This window comes from Rhinopithecus bieti, unplaced genomic scaffold, assembly GCF_001698545.2.
Source record: "Rhinopithecus bieti isolate Rb0 unplaced genomic scaffold, ASM169854v2 scaffold_12484, whole genome shotgun sequence".
Lineage (NCBI taxonomy): Eukaryota > Metazoa > Chordata > Mammalia > Primates > Cercopithecidae > Rhinopithecus > Rhinopithecus bieti.
Genome location: NW_016807126.1, coordinates 77,137 through 104,248, shown reverse-complemented (window position 1 = coordinate 104,248; position 27,112 = coordinate 77,137). Strand labels below are relative to the sequence as shown.

Sequence of the window (27,112 nt, the reverse complement as noted above, 5' to 3'; positions counted from 1 at the left end):
CAGCCTCTAGGACACCCCTCATTGGACACTCACCCCATCCCCAGGAATCCAAACCCTCACAGAAATCTCACCAGGCCCCCCAGGACCCCTGTCCCTAGGGAGGAGGTAGCAGATCAGAAGACAGTGCCCAAGAGCTTGGGAGGAGGCCAGAGTGTGACTCCAGGCTCAGTCCCTACTCGGAGCAGCTTCCAGGACTTGGGTTCCAGGGCACCCAGGAGGTAGCTGCAGGCGTCCCAGTCCCCTCTGGGGGGGGGTTCCATCAGCACATTTCAAGCTTTTCTTCAAGGATGCACAACCAGGAGGTGCCTAATGCGAGCCAAGGGGCAGGGCTGCACCTCTACCATAGCAGCCCAGACCCCAGGATCCACTGAACACAGAGGCATCACTGCAGGCCAGATGGCCTGACACCTGTGGCACACTGACCTCCCAGGCTCCACACAGTCACCGCATTGGGCAGATGGTGTCCCATCTCAGAGATAGCTGGCCAAGGCTTGGGTGGTGGGGATCCCAACCATTCATGCCTGGCCGAGGTTGCCCCAAGAACATGGAGTAGACTCAGATTCTGTCCCCCACACTGTGTCCCCAGCGGGGTCAGGCTCGGGCCACCCACCCAGACCTCTGGTCCAGTGGCATCCACCATGCAGGTCCCCAGTGCCAGAACCTGCCTGCCTGGGCATCGAAGGGGAGCTGGGCCTCTAAGGGCAGAGGAACTACCAGGGTCGTATCTGTCTCCACTCACAGAGATCCAGCAAGAAGATGCTGGATCCAACAGCCCAATGGCAAAAGATGCAAGTCCACAGAACTGGAACCTGGACAAGAGCCTGTCCAGAGGCCTGGGGATAAAGCCCCTCCACCCGCTCTAGGGACCCCCAGGACCAGCATCTGCCCCCAGCCAGATCTGGCCAGGGCCTCTCAGTCCCCAGAAAATCCAGGCAGGGGTCCTAGCAAGCCCAAAGCAGTTGCAAAGAGAAAACAGAAGAGAGAAATCTTCCCCATCATCCTCAAACCGATGGGTCAGGGGTGGGAAGTACCCCGGGGGCTGCCAATAGCTAGGCAAGTTTCTCCTCCTGACAGGCCCCTCTCCTATTGTAACACCCTCTGAGCCCCCAAGCACGGACATTTTGGGATTCCAGAACCTCAGTTGTTCCTTATCTGTACAATATGTACAGGGGACTCATCAGACCCAAGAAACGCACCATCTCTCCGAATAACATGAAATAAAACAGGAAATTCCAGAAGGTAACTTTACTCAGATAAAATGCAGATGGTAGCAGATAGAGGCCACAAGCTCATGGTACGCCATTCCAGAGGGCCCCTCACCCACAGAGGAGCCCCTGTAGGAAGGAGGCCCAGGCCCCATCCACACAGCAAGCCCTGGTGAGGGGCTCTGACACACCCCCACTCCAGCCTCTGGTCACGGACACAGCCCATAGTGGGCACAGCATCATGATGGAATGGACTCTGCAGGCCACGCGTGGCTCCTGGGAACCCCCCAGCCCCTCCCTTCTCCTCCCAGCCTTTCCAGCTGTCTTCCCACTAGGAGGGCTCGGAGTTCACAGCACAGAACGTCTTCCACAGCATGGAACGTCTTCCAAGAGCCCCTGCCTGTCTTTCTGTCTGGATGTAGGCAGGGGCCAGGGCTGGGGCAGGAGCCAAGGAAGGAACCAGAGATGGGGTCAAGCCAGGAGTTCTAGTCTAAGCAGGACCTAGACTGCAGCTAAGACTAGGCTGGATTCTGTGCTAAGAAATGGCAAAGAAACCTCCGGGCAGAGGCTCCGGCCCAGCCTGCAGAGCACAGGACGCAGCAGGTGATTTCTGTGCCCAGCACACAAGCTCTGGCCTTATCACATTTTCCTCCACTGGCCCTAGAATGAGCAAAGAGCTTGGGCGGATAGCCTAAGCCTCAGCCAGGGAGCAGGATGGCCTCGAGAGAGCAGGTCAGCCCAGGAAGTGAGGGGTCTGCCCATGACCAGGTGGGGTGTGGCCACGGTAGCTGGAGATTGGCAGCACCCATCCGTTCTCCCATCTCCAGGGAACTTTCTTCCAACTTGCCAGGTGTGACCCACTCCATCTCACCCAGACCCTCACAGCAGCGTGTCGGTGCGCTTGCTGCGCCACACCACCAGGCCAGCCATGGCGACAGTCAGAACGACGGGTATAATGATCAGCGGGATAAGAACCTCGTCTGGGGGGTCCTCCAAGTGAACCTTGTCCATGGTGCAGTTGGAGAAGAACTGCCTGTGGATGCCGGTGATGAAGCCCTGGGCCAGGGGGTTGGGCCAGTAGCAGCCCACGACGTTGGCCTCCATCTCGGTGCAGTTGGTGAAACTCTCATAGTACCTGCAAAAGCAGAGGGAGTGAAAGCCAGGCTCTCGCCATCCCCCCTCACACCTGACCTGACCTGAGACCAGGAAGATGGGTAGGGTGGTTTGGGTCCAGTCCCATTTGACCATGAGTTGCTGCCTTTGAGGCCATGAGCTCCCAGGATCCAGGGTCTCACCCCAGCTCCCCTGGACCTCCAAGCACTACCCAGTTCTGCCCATAGGACACACCAAGCAATGCTTCTCCAGGGTCAAAGGGTGCCTGGATCACGGCCGCTTGGACCTGCAAAGCCTTCATCATCCAGGATACCCTAAGAGCCCAAGAGGAGGGTCTCTCTGAGGCCAGGGGCAAGCCACCTCCTAATCAAGTCAGCCTGCCCTCATGTGCCAGGTGGTGGCCAAGTGGGAGTCACACCTGTGAGCCCCAGTCCCTGCCTCTTCATCTCTCGGAAGTTGCCTCCTTCGCCCCATCTAACAGGACATGTGGAGCCCCGTTCTGTCGGTCCCCCTGTCCATGAGATCAAAGATGGGAAGGGCACTCAGCAAACCACCCATGATGCTCCATGTCCACCCAGCACAGGCTCTGGACAGTCCTCATGCTGACCAAGGGCTATAGCCACAGAGACCCAGAGGTCAACTCAGCATAAAGGACTTCCCAGCCACCACCTGGTCCAATGGGCAGTCTGTGGAGGTGATGACCTCCCTGTCATTGGGGTCTGCAAGGCCTAGAGTGGCAGCCACTCATTCAGGATGTTCTAGAAGAAGTTAGATGAACTCCTGCCCAGATGTCAACCCCTCTGTCCAGGGCCAGCACTTCCCCATGCCTGTGCTGCATGAGGACAGATGCAGGAGTGTGAAGGGTCCTGCCTTGGCTTCCCCATGGGAAAGTAGCCCATCTCCTCCTTCCTGTGCTGTCCCAGGAGGGAGCCACTGATCCGGCCCATCAACAGGAAAGAGCTGCTTCCTGCATGGAACATTATCTGGGCGTAGATTTCCCAAAGCATCAGAAAGTGGTGGGAAATGGGGACTCTGACCCACTCCACCCAGGGTTCTCCTGGTCTCCCAACCCCATGCCCCAGGAAGGGTCTGGTGAGCCGAGGTACAGTTACTCAGACCAACTCCTGACTGATCCAAGGCTGGCTCTCAGCACCTTGGAATGTAGGTCAGACACACACCTGTGCCTTTCCAGGTAGTGTCGGCAGAGAACAGTCAGAGCAAAAGGAACAGCCTCGAATCCAAGTACAGAGCTGTTGGCTATCCTGGGCCTCAGGCACGATGCAGCCCCTAAGACATGCCTAGGCTTTAGAGGCACCTCAACAGCTAGGTCCATGGACAAACCCTCATCTCCCCTGACCTGCTTCTCCCACAGGGCCTCAGATTCAGTGGCCTGCTGTCCACCCCAACCCCCTGCCAGCGGATCCAGGAGCTGGGGAGCCGTCTAACAGCACCGTGCAACAACCTTCACCTTCAGAAGTTCCCAGCATCTATGTGCATGATGAGAATCATATGCGGTAACCTCTGTGCCTCCGAAGTCATTCCACTGAACTGCTACCCAGGAATGCCACCCCCAACAACCATCCCCAGGCCTGAGATGAGCCAGACAGACCCTGGAGAAGACCCTCTGTGGACAGAGAGTCTACAGAGCAAGAGGAGTGATGTGCAGCCCCAGAACTGTCCCAAGAGGAGGTGAGGCAGGGCTGAAAGCCCTGCTGTTCCCAAACCCCACTCCCAGCCAAAGCTAGGCCACATGGAGAAGCCCACGGAGCAGAGGTAATCCCAGAAGACAGCATGGACAGTGGCTCCAGGCTCAGGTTGCAGAGCCAACATGACGGGGCCTCTCCAACTCCAGCTCAGCCACTCACCATCTTTGTGATATGGGCCATGTCATTTAACCTCCCTAGACCTCAGTTTCCTCATCTGTAAGTGGGTTTAATAACACTTATCCAATCAGGTGGTTGAGAGAACCAAATGAGTTGAGGTCCATGTGCCCCAGCAAGTGCCTGGCACAGAGCAGGTCATGAGGTGAGCCCACCCCAGCTGTTAGGTTTGGGGCAGAGCTGAGCACAGCACCCATCTCTGTGGATCCACAAAATCTGCATGTTTGTCACACTTCTAGAGAAGCCCACACTCAGTGCGTCTCTAGAAAACTGGGAACTATTTATGATTTATTCATCCCCTGGATAATCTGGGGCCTCCCCACTCCTCCTTCAGTCCGGCTCCCGAAAGCACTCTCCCTAAAAAAGATGCACCACAGCCCAGGATGGGAAGGAGAGGAACCCAGCAGACTGGAAGCTGGACAAACCCCCCAGTCAGACTCCCTCTCCCCCGATCCACCTCTGGGGGGTTTGCCCACCTTGCTTTAGGTTTCACCACTTGAGTGTGTGTTCCCAGGCAACACAGTGTTGCATTTGGAAATCCCATAGCAATGCTCCTTAACTGGGTACAGAAGGAGCCCATTGCTGCTGTTAGAGGGAGGTTCCCAGGGGAGTACACACTTCGGTTGCCCCGAGGGGCAATGAGACCCTTCCCCAGGGAAGGCCACAGGCAGGCCATGGGCGAGTTTGGGGAATAGGGTCTTCCCAGCCATGACTCTGATGGGGCCGTCATGTGGACCAGTCCTATTGAGGGGAGCAAGCCACCTCTCCACTAAGCTCACCAAGGCCCACCCTGCTTCAGTGGGGACCAAAGCAGAATGAACATTCACGGGAAAGGGAGGGGTGTCCTTCGTTCTTGACTGAGCTGGGTTACAGGGCATGGGCAGGCAGTCGCCGTGTCAGATAAGCATCGGGTGCCCTCCACGTGGGCCAGGCCGCCTCCACCCAGTGCGTGCTGCCACGCTGGGGCACTGCCCTCCCTGAGGCTTCCCTCTCCTGCCTTGGCTCTGCTCCCCAAATCTCACAGCTTCCTTTGTCGTGGTTTGCTCCACATCTTGGTGCACAGCTGCCAGAGCTCGAGAAAGGTATGTGGGAATAAGATGCTGGAGATGCCACACGTCTGACAGTATTTTCGTTTCTCTCTATTTACTGTACAAATTGGCGGGAAATAGCACACTAGCCGAGAAATCAGTCTGAAATTCTCAGGTCCTTGCATCCCACAGTCCTCGGTTTCCAGGGCTGCTGTAGGGAGCCTGAAGGCCTCTGATCCCCTCATCTCCAACCTGGAGCTCATTTTTTTCCTCCTTTTGGATAGGTGTAGAAGTTTTCCTTTGTTTCTGCAGCTCTGATATTCCAGGGTCCATGCGGGACTTTTTCCTCCCTCGTGTCAGCACTGGGCAAGCCCTCGCCGGCTGCAAGCTCATGCCCTCAGCCCCTGGCAAGGGCCCTTTATCCCTCCATTCTTCTGTTCTCTTTCTAGAATTCCTACTATCTTGATGTTACACCTGGACTGACCACTGACCTCCTAATCATCTTCTCTGTCTCTCCTATTCTGGGGAGATTTCCTCAACATCTCCCTTCCAACCTTTCTTTTTTTTTTTTTTTTTTTTTTTTTGAGGCGGAGTCTCGCTCTGTCGCCCGGGCTGGAGTGCAGTGGCCGGATCTCAGCTCACTGCAAGCTCCGCCTCCCGGGTTTACGCCATTCTCCTGCCTCAGCCTCCCGAGTAGCTGGGACTACAGGGGCCCGCCACCTCGCCCGGCTAGTTTTTTTTGTATTTTTAGTAGAGACGGGGTTTCACCGTGTTCGCCAGGATGGTCTCGATCTCCTGACCTCGTGATCCGCCCGTCTCGGCCTCCCAAAGTGCTGGGATTACAGGCTTGAGCCACCGCGCCCGGCCCCCTTCCAACCTTTCTATTCCATTTCACTTCTATTGTGTCCTCCATTTCTAAGGCTCTTTCTTTGTTCTCATTCATCACATGAGAGACAGTTGTTTGCCCTCTGAAGATACCAGTCGTGATGTTTGGCATTTTCTTCTTGGTGCATGGCCCCCGGGGTTGCTTGTTTCCATCTCTCTGGTCTCTGTCCTTCAGGGTCAGAGCCTTAGATCAGATGTCCAGGGACGCTGCTTGGACACTTGTGACGGAGAGTAGGACTGAGAGCTGATGAGACACTGCAACCCTGCAGAAGAGCTTGTTCCCAGAGCTTCCAGAAGTTGGTGGGGGGTCACTGCTTCTAGGTCCTTTCTCTTGGCTGGTCTCACTCTTCAGAAAGGACAGCTCCAATCCTACCCTAGACCACCCTCCTGGACCCAGTGGCAAAAGACAATGCATGTCAGCCGCTTTCTCCAGCCTCCCTCTCTGGGACACCGTGACACGTTCTCAATTACACAGGGAGACCCAGAAACCCTGGTGTCACCAGCTCCAAGAATACACCTCCAGTGTCCAGCTGGGGTGGAAGAGGGCTCTGGACACCTCACTGCTTCTCAGCCACTCTTGCCACTCTCTTCGGAGCTGGTGCTGCCAGCCAGGTCTCAGGAGGCCTCTGCAGTGTCAACCTGGCTGTTCCCAGCTCCCCTTTCCCAGCATCAGGTCTGACTTCACCAAGGGCACTCAGTCAGTGGCTCTTGCCCACTCACTCACTGACTCCAAATGCCCATCGGGTTGCCTCCACTCCTGTCCTCCCAACCCAGGGCTGGACATCTCTATTTAGTCTCTTTACCAAGGCTTTAGCAGGTTACAGAGAGGAGCGAGACCAGAAGCTATGAAGCTATGACCTCCTCCTCCCTGACTCCACCCCCACCTGTGCCGGGTGCAGCCATTTCACGCCTGTGTCCAGGCTCACTGAGGACCAGGAGGAGCCTGCAAAACCCTTTCCTGAATCCCAGCACCTCTTCCCAGCAGACTCAGAATTCTGTTCCACTTGGTTCAGCAAGCAGTTCCCCCAGGCAGTGGGGCTGCAGATGTGACAGCCTCAAGGAGCCCCCATCTGCTGGGCCACCAGAATGGCCAGGGCCGGGGAGGCTTCCTGGGGCAGGGCCATGGTCAGTGTCTCTACAGAGGGCAGAGGCTGGGGTGCTAACATGCAAAAGCATGAGGCCAGCACAGTTTGAGTCTGGCAGCAGCCACCAGGGAGTGGCACAAGACTGCAAAGCCAGAAGTGGAGTGGGGTGGGGCAGAGGACTGTGAGGCCATGAGTGATTTCCAAGAAGGTAAGGAGATAAAAAACTTGGGAAGCTTCTAGAACAAGGGGCCCTCCCTTCACTATGGGGTGTTGTCCACAATTGCACCTGGTATAAACCATTGGAACCCAATTCCTCTAAGTCCTCTGACCACTAAGAACAGATCCAGCTGTGACTGGTACTGTAAGAAAAACACACATAACAATGTCCACCCAGCTCCGGCTGGAAGGAGAGGCGGAACACCCTCCAGACAAGGCATCCCCCAGGCCAGGGCACCCCCCCGGGGTAGGGTAGCACCAGCCCCAGGCCAGGTCACTCCCAAACTGGACACTCCCTGGGCAGGGCACCCTCCAGGCAGAGCACCCCCCAGACAGGGCACCCCCAGGCCAGGGAACCCCCGAACTGGACATTCCCAGGGCATGGCACTAATCTGGAACAGGAGGAAAAGCAGGCATGGGGAGGATTTCCAAATAACAGAGGAGAGGGAGAAGCAGAGACACAGTGTAGAATTGCTATAACATCAGAGTGAGGATGCGGAATGGGGGATAGGAAGCTGGGAATGCGCTGTGGGTGTGGGAAGCACAAATGCCGTGGGCAGGGGTGGGGCACGGGTGGGGCCATGAGTGATGTGCCAGCGGGATGCGGGTGGGGTGGCCAGAGCCAAGAACCAAGGGCAGAGTGTGAATAGGGGTGTGGTTGGGGTCCTGGGCAAAGTGTGGGGCAGCACATGAAAGGGCTATGGGCAGCCTACAGTGGGCTGTGGGTGGGGCATGGGTGAGGCCTTGGGTAGAGTGCAGTCAGGCTGCAGTCAGACAGTGATTGGGCAGTGGGCAGCGCTGTGGTCAGAGCAAATCCCACACCCAGCAGTGGCACTCACACGATGAACTCGGACAGGTTGCACCACTTCCAGACGTCCACCTTGCCCATCATGTCTGCGAAAGCCTTCCCACACAGGGGCAGCCTCTCCAACAGGCCTGTCTCGTTGCAGCCGCCCGCTCTGGGACACCCACCTAGAGAGGGGACAGTCGTGAGAATTCCACTGCAGTTCACACTGGAGGTGCCAGGACAGGGGAGGCCCGAGGGGCCATAACTTGAGGACTCACTAACAACGCTCCATTTGCAAGTCTGAGACCTTTCCAGTGGGGTCCTCCACCCTCCACCCTGACCTACCTGTTAGTGCAGAAAGGAGGCTCCACACAGGGACCTGTCCCCAAGACAGGACAAGTCCACCTTTTCACTTTACCACCTCACAGGCAGTGACACAGGGAGGGATCAGGCAGTGAGACCCTGGGCCAGACTCCTTGGGAGGTGGTGAGAGGGTCTCGGACGGATCAGGGCTGGCAAAGAGGCTCCAGTTCCAGCTTAGGAGTCCCAGGAGCCTGGGAACATCCTGGGGACCATCCCAATGCCTGCAGGGGCAGCAGAGGAGGGCTCCAGGCCAGTAGGGACCACTCTCTCCCAGTCAAAGCCCCCCTCTGATTCTGGGAAAGACGAGGGGCTGAGGCCACTGCAGGAATTCTTGTTGCCAGCAATGGGAATGAGTCCTTTGGACTTTCTCAGGGTCTGACACAGGCTGCTTGTCCCAGGATTTCTCCACTGCCCTTCCCAACCTCTGCCCACCAAAACATCCCCTCCCCTTCCACCTCACGCCTTTGCTCCACACATTTCCCCATGGGGAACATCCTCCCTCCCACTGAGCAGCGCCCCCTGTCCTGCAGGGGCTGTCTCCATGGTCATCCCATTTCCAGATGACAGGACCTCCCTGCTCCTAAACTTCCCTCACCTGACCTCTGCTTTGGTGCTCATCATATACTCAAGAGAGAGCCCAGGCATATGTGTCTGGGGTGTGTGTGTGTGTGTGTGTGTGTGTGTGTGTGTGTGTTCGCGCGCGCATGCACAGCCCTGCTGTCTGTGTCTTGGTGTGTGTGCATGTGTGTGTGTAGGTACACAGCCCTGCCATCTATGTCTTAGTGTGTATGTGTATGTATACATGTGCATGTGTGTACACAGCCCTGTCATCTGTGTTCCGGCGGCCGGTGCTGGGCTAGAGGAAATACCATGAAGAAGCAGACAAGAAAATGGTTCCAGATTGACATGGGACAGACCTGGCTCACACCCACACTGCACTGGTTACCAGCTCAACCTCAGTTTCCCCATCTGCAAGATGAGGGATACAGGCCCCACCTCACAAGGAGGTTGAGCTGGCTAACTTAGGTCTGAAATGCTTAGTGCCACCATCCAGGAATGTATCATTCATTCATTCCCTCAATAAGTCTTGGCTCAATAATAGGGAAAGCAGTGGGCATTTCAGAGTCTGATCTTCTTCCGTGTGTGTGGCTCACCATGGGCACTGAGCAAGTGCTGAATAAGTCACTTTAATATGGAAATGGCACGTTTAGACAGGACCACCTTCTGGTGCAGTGACCTGCTCCACCAGACCACAGCACCCCAGACACTCCTCAAGAGGCCTAGCCTGCTTAATCCTAACATTAGGGAAGATCCTGGGAGCCCCTTGGTTGAACAAGGGCCTGACGCCAGCAAAAGGGAGTGGCTTGTCTGAGGCCAAAGGAAGGCTGGAGGGGTCCAGATCCCAGGGTTAAGGGAACTGGCATGCTCAGCCCACCCCCACCTGCAGCAGGACACCTGGAGCACATACGGAGGACAGGTGTTAACTGGAATCCCACAGAGGAGAACACAAAAGGACTTGCCAGCTGTTCAGGGTCATGGGTTCCCAGACTCAAGGCACCTTCTTCCCTTCGTGACTGCCCAAACCTATACCTCAGAATACAGGCTGACAGCACTGAGAAGGGCCCCTGGGGGTCACAACTGGTACAGTCGGATAGGGGACTCGCAGGTCCCAGAAGCCTGTGTAGGCACTCACATCTCCCCTTCTGTCCATGCAAGCTTCCCCAGGACCCAGGGCATCTTGAGGCCCCAGGGAACCCTGGGGATGGGAAGCACACAGACTATGGCTCAGTGGTCGGCCCGCTGCCGTGTGTAAGCAGATGGCAAGGACACAGGCTGGGTGAAGTCCCCACCACGACCCCTGGACATGGGGTCAGTGACTGGCTCTCCCAGAACAGGTCTTTCAGGGCCTTCTGGCCACTCTGCATGGTTTTCAGCACCTGGAATGTCCCTGACCTCCACGTTCACTTGTCTCATCAGCACAGCTGCAGGCCTGGCTTCTCTGAAAGGCCACATACCCCACTTAGGGCCCTGGCCCCTGAGTGAGCCTCTGGGGTGCTCACATCTCTTCATAGAAGGGCCATGTGCTCACGTGCTCATTCTGTACCTGTCCCATCCCTGCATGTAGCACAGGTCCCTCACATGGTCCCACAGGGTCTGCACATGGAGATGGTGGCTCAGTACCCACTATCAACCCAGTGAATTTTATCCAAAGATTAGCAAAACATGCTGGACCACCGCTATCATGTGTTGCAAACTATGTTGGATCCTTGGACAAGGGGAAAGGGAGAGGGTCTGGTTCCTGTCTTCAGAGGACCTGCCATCTGGGGTCCAGGGGGCAAGAGGAAGACATAGGGATCTCAGTCCAACTAGGGGAGTGATTGAAGATACAGCACATAATAGATGGGGCAGAATCCAGGACAGAGTATCAGGAAGTCTTATCAAGATGCACAGGCCACATAGGGGCTGCGTGTACAGGCAGCCACAGTCAGAAGGAGACCTGAGCTCCGATGTCAATGGCAGGAAGGGGGCATGACCAGGGCTGCATTAAGACCACTGAAGGGGATGGTGCAGTGGCTACCAGGGGCTAAAAAATGCACAAGCCCCATCGGGATCATCTAAGAGGACTTGAGCTGCCCGGGTAGCAGGAGGAGCATGGAGCAGGACCGGTCCAGGTGCTCAAAGCAACACGGCTTCAGCAGATACCAGTCAATGGCCCAGAGACGGGCCAAGAACAACAGCCAGTGAGGGAACAGTGGCCAGCCGTACACGTGAGGGCTTGCTGAGGCCAGGGGAGTCAGGAGGTCCCTGAGGACCCAGCCTGTACTTTCCCTGGCCCCTAAGCCCCTGTCACCTGTCCCAGGCATCACAGGAGCCCCCAAGAGCACTATAACACCCACTACACAGATGGAGAGGCTGATGCCTAGAAAGGTCTCCCAGGGTCACACAGCTCTAGGGTAGTCATCTGTGCATGCCAGCCTGCTGTCTTCACCCACAGCACCCAAGACCCTCCTGGCTCACTCCTCCAGCCAAAGCAAGGTGCTCCCCATCCTGTCTGCTCTCACTGGGCCTTGTCCACTTCCTCAGCTGGGAGTGCCCACTCCCATCTCCCTAGGAGGAAATCCACAGCTCCCACCAACACCCCCACCTCACCCCTCTCCTTGGCGGCTGGGCCCCACTGCGCCCCTGCTGTCGAGGCTCTACTATGTGCATCTCCCCTCCTCCCAGCTCAGGCCTGGTGTCAGGAGGTCCACAGCAGCATTTGTGCCATGAATGTGAGGACCCCAGGATGGTAGCGGTTGAAGCAGTGTGAGCTGTGGGCAAAGAAGCTGACAGTCCCCAAGGGAAAGCAGGTGCCCTGGACGATCAGCCCTGCTTCTTGCGGTCCTCCCCACACTATCAGAAGTGGCAGAAGCCTACAGAGGCTAGCTTTCCCCCAGTGGGCAGTCAGCTCCATGCTGGAGTTTCCTCTGCTTCCCAAAGCCCATCAGGGCTCACTGGGCACTAGGAAACTTGGGGGTAAAAACCACTGCCCACCACCTCCTGCTCAGCTGTCCACAGACACAGCTGGGACCTCACAGGGACAAGCCCACTTGGTCCCCCCAGCCACCTCAGGGCATGTGTCCTTCCTTCCATAAAAGCGATGTTAGAGAGGCCACACCTTCACCCAAAATCCCACAGTTTGATAGCGACAGCCTGGACAATAGCCCAGGGTCCTGACACCCAGGCACCACCCACAGCTTCTGATGGACACCGCTTGCGGCGGTTTTTGTAAAAGCCTTATACAAGCCTCACTATATCCTTGTAGAGAAGATAAGCAGACACACGTCCATGTCCAGTCATATGGCAGATGTCTGGACAAACTTTCTACTGAAAACAACTGAAAGACTGGATAAAGTATAAACAATACATTCATAAAATCATCAAGGAGCTGACAAGATGGCAAGAAATCATCAAGCTAAAGACTAGATGGAGCGGAACCCAGAGGGCCATGGATTTGTTGCCCTGGAGGCATCTTCCCAGCCAGGAAAACTGGGGGTGGATAAAGGCCAAGATGAGCAGTCCAATGAAAGGCCCCATAAACTGACATTCAGAGGCAGGTGAACCAGAAATAACTCTTCACCCTCGGCCAACTAGGAGGAATAGGACCTGGCACTGAGCAGGGAGGGGGACCCCTCTCTGAGAGGTCATAAGCACAGGCTGACCTTCTTGTGGATTCACAGCCCAAATTCACATGACCCGGATGGACCCAGGGAAACCCCAAGTTTAAACTGATCACCATGGACTGGCCCCCGCAGAAGCAAATAAGCCCAAACCCTCTCTAGAGGGGGGCACCCTCATTGCAGCCCTCAGATAGCTGCCATCATTAACTTTCCAAGGAAAATGAGCAGCTCACAATCGAAAATCAACTAAGTATAACCTCGATAGAAAGACCCAACAAGGTGAAACCCTGTCTCTACTAAAAATACAAAAATTAGCCAGACGAGGAGGCATGCATCTGTGGTCCCAGCTACTCGGGAAGCTGAGGTATGAGAATCGCTTGAACCAAGGAGGCAGAGGTTGCAGTGAGCCAAGATTGTGCCACTGCACTCTAGCCTGGGTGACAGAGTGAGACTCTGTCGAAAGAAAAGAAAAGAAACTCAACAAGCGGATACAGCCTTCTGGGATGGTGGTATGAGAAGCTCATCCTAAGGGCACACATCAAATGAAGAAGGTTATTCAAGAAAATCTACCACATCTCAGGAAGAATAGTGAGAATCTGTGATATTTGAGCTACAACCTGCTCCCACTCCACACGCCAGCTCTGGTTGTAGAGCCTGTACTCCAGTGGGTGCAACCACAAGTGGAGGTTCTCTCTACCCCAGCTCCCAGTCCTGGGCTACAATTTCACCCTGGTACAAGCAGGCATATCCCTCCCAGCTCCATGTTGTAGGAGGTCTCTTCATTCTGGGCAGACAAGGCCTAGAGGACTGAGGTTCCCTGCCCGCCCAGTCCCCACTTCTAAGGTGGAGGTTCTGTGCCAGGCATGGCAGGCCAAGAGTACTGGGACCCCAAACCCCCCACCCCAGCTCACTGGTAGGGTGGAGGCTCCACACTGGGAGGAGCAAGCCAAAATCAGGAACTACAGTCTCCCTCACGGGTGCCTGCTTGTGGGGCAGAGATGTCATTATGGTAGAAGCAGGCCATTGTCCTATCCCCAAATCCAATACAGTTCCAGGTCTTGCCCAGGGGAAGAGGCAGGCTGTAAGGAGAGAGAGATGTTTCCTCAGCTCTTGCAGAAGGGATTGACTATATTTGGAACAGAGCAGAAGTCCATGCCTGAGGGTGTTGTCAAAAACAATGGAGGCAGGCGTGGCAAGCCTCCCACACCTGTAATCCCATCACTTTGGGAGGCTGAGGTGGAAGGATTGCTCAAACCCAGGAGTTTGAGGCTACAGTGAGCCATGATCATGCCACTGCACTACAGCCTGGGTGACAGAGCAAGACCTTGTCTTGAAAAATAATAATAATAAATAAAATAATTTTTTATTGGACTAAAATAATTTTTTAAAAAAGAAAAAAAAATCAAAAAAGACATGAGACTTTGTTAAAGCCTGAATAGATTTTAAAGGATTATATAATCTTCTCTGACCACAGTGGAATAAAATTAGAAATCAAAGACAAGGCTGGGTGTGGTGGCTCATGCCTGTAATCCCAGTACTTTGGGATTACCTGAGATCCAGAGTTCGAGACCAACCTGGACAACATGGCGAAACCCCATCTCTACTAAAAATACAAAGATTAGCCAGGCACAGTGGTGCACGCCTGTAGTCCCAGCTACTCAGGAGGCTCAGGCAGGAGAATCGCTTGAACCTGGGAGGCAGAGGTTGTGGTGAGCCGAGATCACACCATTGTACTCCAGCCTGGGCAACACAGTGAAACTTCTCAAAAAAAAAAAAAAAGAAAGAAAGAAGGAGATCAAAGACGGAAAGAATTTGGGGAAATTCACAAATATGTAGAAAATAAACAACATTCCTAAATAACCAATGAGCCAAAGAAGATTTTACAAGGAAAATTAGATATGGTTTTGAGAGGAATAAAAATAAAAGACACAACATACCAAAACTTAGAGGGATGCAGCTAAAACAGTACTTAGAGAAAATTTTAGTTGTAAAACTTATACTTAAAAAAAAAAAAAGGCTGGACATGGTGACTCACTCTTATAATCCCACGTGGAATGGCTTGTGGCTGGGAGTTCCTGACCAGCCTGGGCACCATAGCGAAACCTTCATCTCTACAAAATAAAATTTTTTTAATTAGCCAGGTATAGTGGCACACCTGCAGTCCCAGCCAAATGGGAGACTGAGGTGGGAAGATCACTTGAGCCTAAGAGTTTGAGGCTGAAATGAGCCATGATCGCACCATTGCACTCCAGCCTAGGTGACAGAGCAAGACTCTGTTTCTAAAAATAAATAAATAAACAAACAAATAAATAAATAAGGCCAGGCGCAGCGGCTCACACCTGTAATCACAGCGCTTTGGGAGGCCGGGGTGGGCAGATCATGAGGTCAGGAGATCGAGATCATCCTGGTTAACACAGTGAAACTCCGTCTCTAATAAAAATACAAAAAATTAGCCAGGCGTGGTGGCATGCACCTGTAGTCCTAGCTACTCAAGAGGCTGAGGCAGGAGAATCACTTGAACCTGGGAGGCAGAGGTTGCAGTGAACAGAGATCATGCCATTGCATTCCAGCCTGGGCAACAGAGCAAGACTCCATCTCAAAAATAAATATATAAAAAATAAAATAAAATAAATAAAAAGAAGAAAGAAGAAAGATCTCAAATCAATTACTTAGCCTTCCACCCTAAGGCACCAGACAAAGAAGATCAAACTAAGCTTAAAGATGGCAGAAGAAAGGAAGAAATTAAGATTAGAGGAGAAATTAATGAACTACAAAATAGAAAAAAATCAACAAAACCAAAAGCTCATTCAAAAAAAAAAGCTTTTAAAAGATCAACAAATTGACAAACCTTTAGCTAGACTCACCGGGAATAAAAGAGAGAGACTCAAATTACTAAATCAGGGATGAAAGAGGGGACATCACTACATCACTACCTGTGTTAGAGAAATAAAAAAAATTATATGCAAATACTATGAACTGCTATATGCCAACAAATTAGATAATGTCAATGAAATGGACAAATTCTTAGTAAGAATTTGTTCTTACTAGGATTTTTTATGGAATGAATTGTGCTTCCCCTAAAAAAGGTACGTTGAAGTCCTAACCCCTAGTATACCTGAGATTCTGACCTTACTTGGAAATAGGGTCTCTATAGAGGTAATCAAGTCAAAGCTAGGTCATTTGGGTAGACCTATTCCAACATGACTGGTATATTCTTATAAAAAGGAGAAATATGGACACAGAGAAAGACACACAGAGAAAGAAGATGATGTGAAGACACTCAGGGAGAAGACAACAGTGTGAAGATGGAGGCAGAGATGGGAGTGATGCTACTACAAGCCAAGGAACACCTGGGGCCACCAGACGTTTGGGAAAGGCTGGGAAAGAGTGCCCAACACCTGGGTTCTTCTGGCCTCCAAAATGGGTTTTAAGTCACCCAGATTATGGTAATTTGTTATGACAACCTAGGACACTATTAAAGACATAAACTACTGAAATTGGTTCAAGCAGACATCAAAAATCTGAACAGGTCTATAATAAGTAAAGAGATTGAATTCTTAACTTTAAAATTTCTCCCAAAGATAATCCCAGGTATAGATGACTTCCCTGGCAAATTCTACCAAACATTGAAAGAAGAATTAGCAGAAATGATTTCTGTTACAAACTCTTCCAGAAAATAGAACAAGCAGCACTTCCCCATCTTCCAGCTCATTCTCTGAAGCCAGTATAATCTTGACGGCAAAACCAAAGACATCATAGGCCAATATTGCTTCCGAATATAGATGTAAAAACCTTCAATACTAGCAAACTTAATCCAGCAACATATAAAAAGGATTATACACCATGACCAAGAAGGTTTTATCTCAGGAATGCAAGGGTGGTTCAACATAAGAAAGTCAATTCATGTAATACATCACATTAATAGAATGAAGGGGGAAAACCACATGATAATCTCAATTGATGCAGAAAAAGCATTTGACAAAATCCAATGTCCTTTCGTGATTAAAAAACATTCAATATATTAGGAATGGAATGGAATGGAATTTCCTCAACGTGATAATGACCATATATGAAATGCCCAGAGTTAACATAACCAATGATGAAAGACAAAGCTATCCTTCAAGATCAGGAACAAAACAAGGATGCCTGGTTTCACCACTTCTATTCAACATAAGTACTGGAAGTTCTAGCCAGAGCAATTAAACAAGAAGAGAAATAAAAGGCACCCAAGTTAGACAGGAAGAAGTAAAACTATCTCTATTCACAGATGACATGATTTTAGATGTAGAAAATCTAAAAGAATCAACATACAGACACACAGAGAGACTGTTAACAGGTAATAAACTAACTCAGCAAAGTTGCAGGGTACAAAATTAACACACAAAAATAAGTTGTATTTCTGTGCACTAGCAATGAATAATCCAAAAAGGAAACAAAGAAAACAATTCTAATTTCGATACAATCAAAATAGTAAAATTCTTAGTAACAAGCACAACTAAAAGGACAAAACTTGCACTCTGAAAAGTATAAAACATTGTTGAAAGAATTTTTTTTTTTTTTGAAACAGAGTCTCACTCTGTCACCCAAGCTGGAGTGCAGTGGCGCCATCTCGGCTTACTGCAACCTCTGCCTCCCAGGTTCAAGGGATTCGCATGCCTCACTCAGCCTCCCAAGTAGTTGGGATTACAGGTGCCCGCCACCATGCCCAGATAATTTTTTGTATTTTTAGTAGAGATGGGGTTTCACCATGTAGGCCAGGCTAGTCTCCAACTCCTGACCTAAGGTGATCCACCCACCTCGGCCTCCCAAAGTGCTAGGATTACAGGCATGAGCCACCATGCCAGGCCTGTTGAAAGAAATTTTAAAAGATCTACATAAATAGGAAGACATCCTATGTTAACACATTGGAACACTTAATTGTTAAGATGTCAGTACTACCTAAAGTGATATACAAACTCAATGCAATCCCTATCAAAATCACAGCTGGCCCATTGCAGTAATTGATGAGCTGATCCTAAAGTTTCTATGGAAAAGCAAGGGACACAAATTAGCCAAAACAATCATGAAAAAGAACAAAGTTGGCCAGGTGCAGTGGCTCAAACCTGTAATCCCAGCACTTTGAGAGGCTGAGGCGGGTGGATCACCTGAGGTCAGGAGTTCGAGACCAGCCTGACCAACATGGAGAAACCCCATCTCTACTAAAAATACAAAATTAGTCGGGCATGGTGGCGCATGCCTGTAATCCCAGCTACTTGGGAGGCTGAGGCAGGAGAATTGCTTGAACCCGGGAGACGGAAGTTGCGGTGAGCCGAGATCACGCCATTGCACTCCAGCCTGGGCAACAAGAGTGAAACTCCGTCTCAAAAAAAACAAAGAACAAAGTTGTAGGACTCACACATCCCAATCTTACAACTTACAACATGGCAACAGTAATCAAGATAGCATGGTACTGGCATAAGGTTAGATAAATAGACCAATGGGATAGAATTCAGAATCCAGGAATACACCCTCACACTTATGATAAATTGATTTTCTACAAAGGTACCAAGACAATTCACCAGGAAAAGAATACTCTTTTCAACAAATTGTACTAGGACAACTGGATATACACTTGCAAAAGAATAAAGTCGGACCCTTCTCACCTCAACACGAAAATTAACTCAAAATGGATCACAGACCTACGTGTAGAGCTAAATTATAAAACTCTTAGACTACCCAGCTATTCGGGAGGCTGAGGCACAAGAATCACTTGAACCTGGGAGGTGGAGGTTGCAGTGAGCTGAGATTGTGCCACTGCACTCCAGTCTGGGCAACAAAGCAAGCCTCTGTCTCAAAAAATAAATAAATAAAACTTCTAGAAAAACACAGGAGAAAATCTTTGTGCCCTTGTGTAAGAAAAAGTCTTCTTATACATGACACCAAAAGCCCAAGAAACAAAAGAAAAATAGATAAATTAGACATCAAATTTTAAAACTTCTGTACTTCAAAGGATAGCATCAAGAGAGTGAAAAGACAACCCACAGAATGAAAGAAAATATATGCAAGTTGTATATCTGACAAAAGACTTGTATCCAGGTTGCATAAAGAATTCTTACAACTCCATAATAAAGGGAAAAATAAACCAATTAAAAATGGGCAAAGGATATGAATAGTCATTTCTACAAAAATATATACAAATGATCAATAAGCACATGAAAAGACAATCAACATCATTAACCATCAGGGAAATGCAAATCAAACCACAGTCAGATACCACTCACACCCACCAGAACGGCCGTCATCATAAAGGCAGTCAGACGTGATAGCACACACTTGTAACCCCAGCCACTTGGGAGGTTGAAGTGGGAGGATGGCTTGAGGAGTTTGGGGTTGCAATGAGCTATGATTGCACCACTGCACTCCAGACTGGGCAACAGAATGAGACCCTGTATCAAAAAAAAAAAAAAAAAGTGTTAGTAAGGACATGCAGAAATTGGAATCTTTATATACTACTGCTGATTGGAATGTGAAATGAAGCAGCCACGTTGGAAACTAGTCTAGCAGTTCCTCAAAATGTTAAACATAGAGTTACCATATGACTACACAGTTCCACTCCTAAATTTATACCGCACATGTTCGCACAAAAATTTTTACATGAAGGTTCATAACGGCATTATTCATAATAACCAAAAGACGAAACAATGTCCATCAGCTGATGAATGGCTAGAATGTGCCATACCCATGGGATACAATATTATTTGTATGTAAAAGAGTGAAGTGCTAATACATACCACAATATGAATGAACCTTAAAAACATTCTACTGTGAGAGAAGCCAGTCACAAAACCTCACATATTATATGATGCCATTTACACTAAATGTGCAGAATAAGCAAATCTAGAGACCGAGACAGAAAACATCAGTGATTCCTTAAGGCTAAGGGAGTTGGAGGAAATAGGGAGTGACTGCTAATGGGTAGGGGGTTTATTTCTGTGGTGACAACAACGTTCTATAGTTGATTATAGTGATAGTTGCAAAATTCTAGGAATGTACTAAAAAATATTGATGTATACTTTAAATGGGTGAATTGTGGGGCATGTGAATTGTATCTCAATAATGCTGGCTTTTCAAGGCATAATAAAAACTTTTTCAAACATGCAAAAGGTGAAAGGAAATATCACCCACACACCCAAACTACAAGTAATGTTTAGGATGTCATTCAGGGACAAGGAAAGCCTATCGGAAGCCAATACAGACCTATGCAAAGGAATGGAGGACATCAGAAATTTTCACTATGTAAGTAAATATATAGAATTTTTCTCAATGTTTAAATTCTGTAAAAGATAATAATCATGTATTGTGAGATTTATAACTTTGGTTTAAGTAAAATGTATGACAGCAATGGCACAAAGTTCAGGTGGGGAGAAATGGCAGGTTCTTAGGCTATCAGTGTAATGTCACCTGAAGATAGACTGATAAGTTAAAGATGTATACCATAAACCCTGAACCAACCACTGGAGTAACAACAACAACAAAAAATTACATCCAATTAGCAAGGATGGAGGAGGAGGAGAAGGGCAAGAGGAAGAAGAAATGGAGTAATAATAATAAACACTAAGTCCAAAAGAAGGCAGAAAAGGAGAAAAGGAAGGAAAAGAATTGATGGTACAATGGTAAATTTAAATTTAACCATATCAATAATCAGACTGAAAGTAAATGGTCTAAGCACTTCAACTAAGAAGCAAAGATTGCCAAATAAGAACAAACAGTAAGGCCCAACAGTAGGCTGCCAACAAGAATCCAACTTTAAATGAAAAGACTCAAATATGTTCAAAATAAAAGAGTGGAAAAGACACGTCTTGCTACCACTAATCAAAAGAAAGATGGAGTGGCTATATTAATATCAGACAAAGTAGGTTTGGAAGCAAAAAATATTACTAAAGAGGGTCTTTTCAATACAATAAAGGGTTCGATTCATCAAGATGACATAGCAATCCTAAACATTTATGCACCTAATAACAGCATCAAAACACACAAGGCAAAAACAGAACTACAAGAAGAAAATGACAAATCCACAATTTCACAATTCCAATTGGAGAATTCTTCTTTTTTCATTTGAGACAAGGTCTCACTCTGTCACCGCCTCCTGAGTAGCTGGGACCACAGGCATGTGCCACCACACTCAGCTAAATTTTGTTGTTGTTATTTGTAGAGACAAGATCTCATATCACCCAGGCTAGGCTCCAGCAGTCCCTTGCCTTGGCCTCCCAAAGTGCTGGAATTACAGGCATGAGCCACCGCACCCAGCAGATAGTTGGAGAATACTCCTCTCTCAATAATTTACAGAACAAGTAGATAAAAATCAGGAAGCTATTAGAAAACATGAGCAGCAGAGGAACAGAGGTGTCCAGGGCACGGGCAGGAGCACAGTGGAGCTGGGTATACTGTGTGTGGAGGGGCGGGGTACACACCTTTGTGGGTGTAAAGGAAAGAAGTGACTTTGGAAAGGTAGACCTAGAGCAAGGTTGGAGCAGGATGTACAGGTCTTCAGAGTTTATTTAAAGTCTAATAGAAAGGCAGAAGTGGGTTTTCAGTCACAGTACTCTCCCACTTAACCCAAATAGGCCTTCTGAGGCTTCACATCATGGAATCCTGGGCAAGCACCAGCCAGCACTGAAGGTGGTGTCCCTTCAAGAGTAGCCTGTACCATCTCTGCAGGAAGGGAGGCCTATGTCCTTCTGAAGCTTGACCATGGCACCCTTCAGATGCCCCACAGGTACATCTGCCAGAAGGCAGAGACCTCATCCCATTTAGTTTCTGATTTGCTGTGTAACTCCAAACCAGGCCCTTCACCTTTCTGGACCTTTGTCTCCCCATTTGTAAAAAAGAGTGATTCTGATTCTGTGTGTTTTCATGGTGCACCTACAAAATCTCTGTCAAGGTTAGTCTCCATCGTGCCCCAACTGCCTATTCCCACCACTGCTGACCCCAGCCTCCAGCTTGTCCCACCTGTGAGCTGCTGCTCCAGGACCCTCTGGCTGCTGGCAGCACCTGCCCCTCCTCCTCCACAATCAGACTGTCCCCCATCACCACAGCCTCCTTCCTGGACACTAGCAGCTCTCATTTCTGTGGGTCCCAAGCTGTTGACCCCAGGTTCTCTTGTAGCACAGCTCTAGACTCTGAAGTGCTTTGAAGGAACCAATGAGTAATAAGAGACTCAAAAGTGAAACCATTCTTCTATGAGGCTGGTGGGGACCACCATTCATGAACCCACCCAGAAAGCCCTGAGGCTTGGGGGCTCTATCCCTAGTTCCTCTGAGCACTGTCATCTTTCAGGACAGCCACCAGAGATAGGACAGACCCAGCAGAGTCGACTGCACAATAGGCTCACCCAGGCCACAGCCCAGGCCTACTGCATGGGAGCCTCTGGAGTGTGAAACCAAGAATTCATGTTTGTTAAAACCCCCAAGTGATTCTGATGTAGGGTCAGGTCCGGGATTGAGAGATGGAAAGCAATGTGTCTCCACTCGGATGTGCAGACCATCACCTGAAGACCTCAAGCAATGTAGATTCCAGTCCAGCAGGCTTGGAGGACAAAGCACTCATCTCTGCAAACCCCTTCTGCAGGTCCGAGGACCACACTCCAAGGAGTAAGGGCACGGGGGATGGAAGAGCAGCAAGCAGGAGCCAGGAGGCTCTAGGTGCTCACCTTGGCTCTGCCCCTGACCCTGACACTCACTCACTTGCCCCCCTGAGCCTCAATGTCCCCATTCAGAAATGGAACCAGTGGCACCTACCTGGCAGACCCTTGCCACATTTCTCTTTCCCTTCAGCCTGGCTCTCCACCTCCCTCAGTATTGACCAGTGCTCCCTGAATGCCCTGTTCTAAGTGTGGCCCAACCCACCAAGCCCTACAACAACCAGACAGGGCAGGTACTTAAAAGACTGAAACTCTGTGGCAGGGTGGGTCAGCTGCCTGCTCAATGAGACACGGCAGGGGAGTCAAGGTTCAAAGCCAGGGCACCTGCCCACAGAGCTGTCTCCAGGTGGCATGTCACCATTGCCTCAGACTGACACCCTCACTCCAATTCCCACCCTTGGTCTGCCAAGCAGGGCTTCATCCAAGGCTTACCTCCTTGCCCTGAGGGCTCCTGGCTGGAGTGGCCACACTTAGCCCTGGCCCCCAACCCCCACCTTCCTTTCCTTCTCTCCCAGTGGGCATTTCCAAGCCCCATGCCAAGCCTGGGCTCTGCATTAGATTCTGGAGTACAGGTCGGCATTGATCCTGGGAAGGGCCTGAAAAACATCATGCCTTCTTCATCACCTCCCTCAGTTTAGAGATGGGGCGATGGAGGCCCAAAAGAAAGCAACTTTCCCAAGGCCTCCCTCTGCCACCCTGCTCAACTGCACCTGCCTGCAGGTGAAAAGACAGCCCTGGCATAAGTGACCAAGGGATGCAAGCCCCAGGGACCATGTGGAGCCAGATGAGAACTAAGGCCTGTGCACCTCCACCCTAAAGCTGCCCCTGCCTTGGACTCTGAAGGTTCGCCTAGCTGCTCTCCACATCCAGCTCCTGTCCTCATCCCTGGGCCTGGCGTCATTCCCTAACAGATTCTCTCAGAACCCTTGGGTGGGTCTCCTGAGCTCGGCCCACCATCCCAGTGGGCACGAGCCAGGCTAGCCCCACACTGTCCCTCCTGGCCAGTGCCCACACCTGCAGCCTGGCCCACCTGGACCCCTAGGTCTGAATCTGAACCCCTAGATCTGGACCCCTTGGCCTGGTCCCCCCTCAGCGTGCTCTGATTGTCACCTATCAGACCGAGACCCAGCCCAATTCTTCTTCCTCCTCCGCCTCCCCCTCCTTCCTCTTCTTCCTTTCTTCCTCCTTCCCCCGTCCCTCTTTACCCTCCTCTACATCCCCTGTTTCCTCTCCTCTCCTTCCTTCCTCCTCATCCTGCAAGTTAGAACGAATCTGAACCACTGCCTTCTCCCCCCGAGCCCATTCCTAGGAGGTATTTGCTGCAGCCAGCCCAAGTCGTGGCTGTTCCTACAGCCCACTTCCCTACACAGGGCCTGCGTCTGCCGCATTTTCACATTAACCATGATGCTCTGAAACACAGTTCTGGGACAAGGTCCTGGTAAGTATCCATTACCCTCAGGCAACTATTATTCTCCCTGAGCCCCTGATCTCCCCCACTGAGCCAGGCAAAGATAGCATCAATTCCACACCACCCCCAGTGCCAGGGCATTGCCCAGCCCCTCCCCCAGGACTCTACAAACACCCACCCAGGTGACACAGCTATCTAAAGAGAAGGAGGGGTCCCTGACAACATGCCCCTCCCTGAATCTCTGCATGCCCCAAATCTCTGCATACCCCAGAACCTCCACAAGCCCCATCACAAGGACCTGGCCTGGGCAGATTGTAAATGTGCCTTTGAGGACCACATGCCATCCTCAGGCAGGTGTTCTGAGATCACTTCCCTGCCCATGGAGGTGCTATGAGGATGCCTGTGACAGCACCAGCCCTGGGCCTGCACAAGGCAGGCACCCTGAGAAACCAAGTGTCCTCCCAGGAAGCTCATTTCTAGTGCACATGAGGCTTGAGGGGCTCCCAGCAAAACCTGACAACCCACCCAATGTTAGAACAATGGTGTAAAGACAGATTCCTGGCAACACCACAAAAGAGGGTCATTGCCAATCAAGCTACTGGCTGCATTAGTAAAGGTCGCAGGAACTGAATCAAAATAGAAATCCATTTTGGTTGGTTTCATCGGGAAACAAAGAACATGCCGGCCTGTGTTTCTTTTGTCTCAGGGACTTCCAGACGCCGAGAGATGATAAACAGCCAAACAGATGCACTTCCGCGAGAAAGGGCTTTTGTGGCTAGTCATTTGGAAATGAAACACAGGCGCTCTCCCCATCCTTGACAGAAAGAGCATCGATCAGACTGTCAAGTGGCTACCATGGGCCATGGTCAGTCGACCTTGGGAGGCTGTGGATTCTGGGTGCCTCTGCCCCTGTTCTCTGTGGTTGGGCAACTTCCTCTCAACCCTCCAGACTTCTGTTTCCTTATGAAGAGTAGGTAAGAGCATGGAGGTCAGATAACCTCCAAGGAACCTCCAGTGCCAAAAATCTATGGGCCTCTTCTTGGCCAATCACCACCATCAAGTCTTTTTTTTTTTTTTTTTTTTTTTTTTTTGACAGAATCTCGCTTTGTCACCAGACTGGAGTGCAATGGCACGATCTCGGCTCACTGCAATCTCCGCCTCCCAGGTTCAAGCGATTCCCCTGTCTCAGCCTCCCGAGTAGCTGAGACTACAGGGATGCACCACCATACCTGGCTAATTTTTTGTATTTTTAGTAGAGACAGGGTTTCACCATGTTGGCCAGGATGGTCTCAAACTCCTGACCTCGTGATCTGCTCGGCCTTCCAAAGTGCTGGGATTATAGGCGTGAGCCACTGCCCCCAGCCCGCCACCTCCAAGTCTTTGATTCACCAGAGTTACTGCTATCCAGCCACAGCCCTTGGGCCCACTTGATTCAGCAAAATCAATGTGACCACAGGTAACATGGTAGCAGGACATCATTTAGTGATAAAAATGGTGGTACCATGTTCACATGCTTGCACACACAGGCACACACACTATGGCGCTCCATCTTTGGGTGCTGTGAGTGAGCCTCATGAGGCCCAGTGCAGTCACTGGTGGGTGCCTTCCTACACCTCCCCTTGTTGAAGCATGAATCCTTCCAACTCACAAGCCCATGCCCAACACAAGACGATAGGGACTAAACTGAATGGAATCAGACTGATGCTCTCAGCAGCCCTTTGCAGGTTGCTATGATTACATCTACATTACAGCTGGGAAACTGAGGCCAGGGAGTGCTTTGTAATCTTGGGATCACGATCGGGATTTTCACCCAGACCAGAAGAGTCCAGTCAAGGGCTGGACTACTGGCTGCATTAGTAAAGGTCGCACGAACTGAATCAAAATAGAAAACAGCAAAGCTCCCTGCTGAGTAGACAACTGCTAGACTTCGCATCCCCACAGCCCTGCGCAGCATCAAATGCTTTCTGGAAAAAGGTTTGGAATTCTCAAAGAAGCCCCAGAGGCCAGCACCCTCCCTGCTGGTCCCCCTGAGCCGGTCCTCACTCAAGAGGAACCCACCCAGCTCCTTCCTTCCAGACACAGCAGCATCCAGGGCAGATGTGGGCTCCAGTCCCACCTCTGACACATCAGCCTGGGACCATGAGCAAGTTTTACCTCTCTCTGAATCTCACTCTGGCCAGGCAAACACTGGGAGGGTCTGCTGAGAAGTCGAGCCTGGTCCCCTTTCTGGCCAGGGAGCATGAACCCATGTCCCATTGGAGGGGGACAGCCAGACCTGGTCCGCCTCCTCTCTCGCCCACCCTGAGGCGACCCCAGAACTGGGGAGTGGGGGGATATCACAACTAGGAGGAGCGGGGGTTGCCGGACCCCACCGGCAGAAGAGCCCGGAGGGGACCCTGTGCCTCCCTGGCCCGCCAGAGTTCTTCGCCTTCAGCTTCTCCCGGATGAACCCTCCCGCAGAGCCTGGGGACCCCGCCAGGGTCACTGTGCGCCCCTCCCGAGCTCAGGGGGAAAGGAAAGACCGCGGCGCAGGTGCGGGAAGGCGCGGGTCCACGCGGGTCCCATGAACTCCGGGGAGTGGGGGCGCCTCCGGTGCGGGCCGACGCCCCCTTACCGCAGAGCAGCAGCAGCAGCGGGAGAAGTTGCGGGCGCCGCCGCGCTCCAGTCTCCATGGCTGGCCGGCCGCGGCTGGGTCACGCTTGGTCCGGCTCGGGTGCAACCGGGGACGCCCGGATGGGGTTGGGGTGGGGCGGGGCCTCAGGGAGTCCGCCCCCAGGCCGCGCCCCCCAGACCACGCCTCCGGTCGTGCCCGTTACCTCCAGATGTGGGGTGCAGGCCCTGCAGGCGCGCCGGGTGGGAGGGACGGGGGCGGCTGGAGTCTGGGCTGGAATCTCAGCGGGGGTGAGAGTGGGGTGAGGGCTGGGTTTCGAGCTGGGGACTAGCTGGGGGGGTGCCGGCTCTGAGGGCAGGACGGGGGTGCTGAGCTGCAAAGGAGCGTTTTGGGAGCAGATTGCAGGGGCAGGCTGGGAGGTGAGCTGGAGTGAGAGTGGGGGCCGGCTGATAGTAAGCTGGACTGCAGGCTGGAAGGACTTGGGGAACTTCCGTCCAGGCTGGGGGGCAGACTGTGGGGGTAGACCAGGGAGGGCGCTGAGGTGAGGATGAAGCGCTGGCTGATGATGGCCTAGAGGAGGCTGCGGGTAGACTGGAGGAAGGTGGACCTGGGGGTGGGCTAGATGTGCCCTGGCCGAAAGTAGACCAGAGTCCAGAGCTGCCCCCAGGCAGGAAGGGGACATTTGAGCAGAG

General features: G+C 51.5%; 1 protein-coding gene across 1 annotated transcript; it reads right to left on the bottom strand.

Annotated features, from left to right (window-relative positions):
- Positions 1–1,230: 1,230 nt before the first annotated feature.
- On the bottom strand, positions 1,231–26,546 carry RAMP3 (receptor activity modifying protein 3). Its single transcript, XM_017880306.1, has 3 exons — positions 26,424–26,546; positions 8,252–8,384; positions 1,231–2,340 (listed from the first exon to the last, which is right to left on the bottom strand). Exons 1-3 carry the CDS (start codon positions 26,479–26,481, stop codon positions 2,085–2,087), a joined length of 447 nt encoding a protein of 148 aa, XP_017735795.1. The 5' UTR covers positions 26,482–26,546; the 3' UTR covers positions 1,231–2,084.
- Positions 26,547–27,112: the final 566 nt, after the last annotated feature.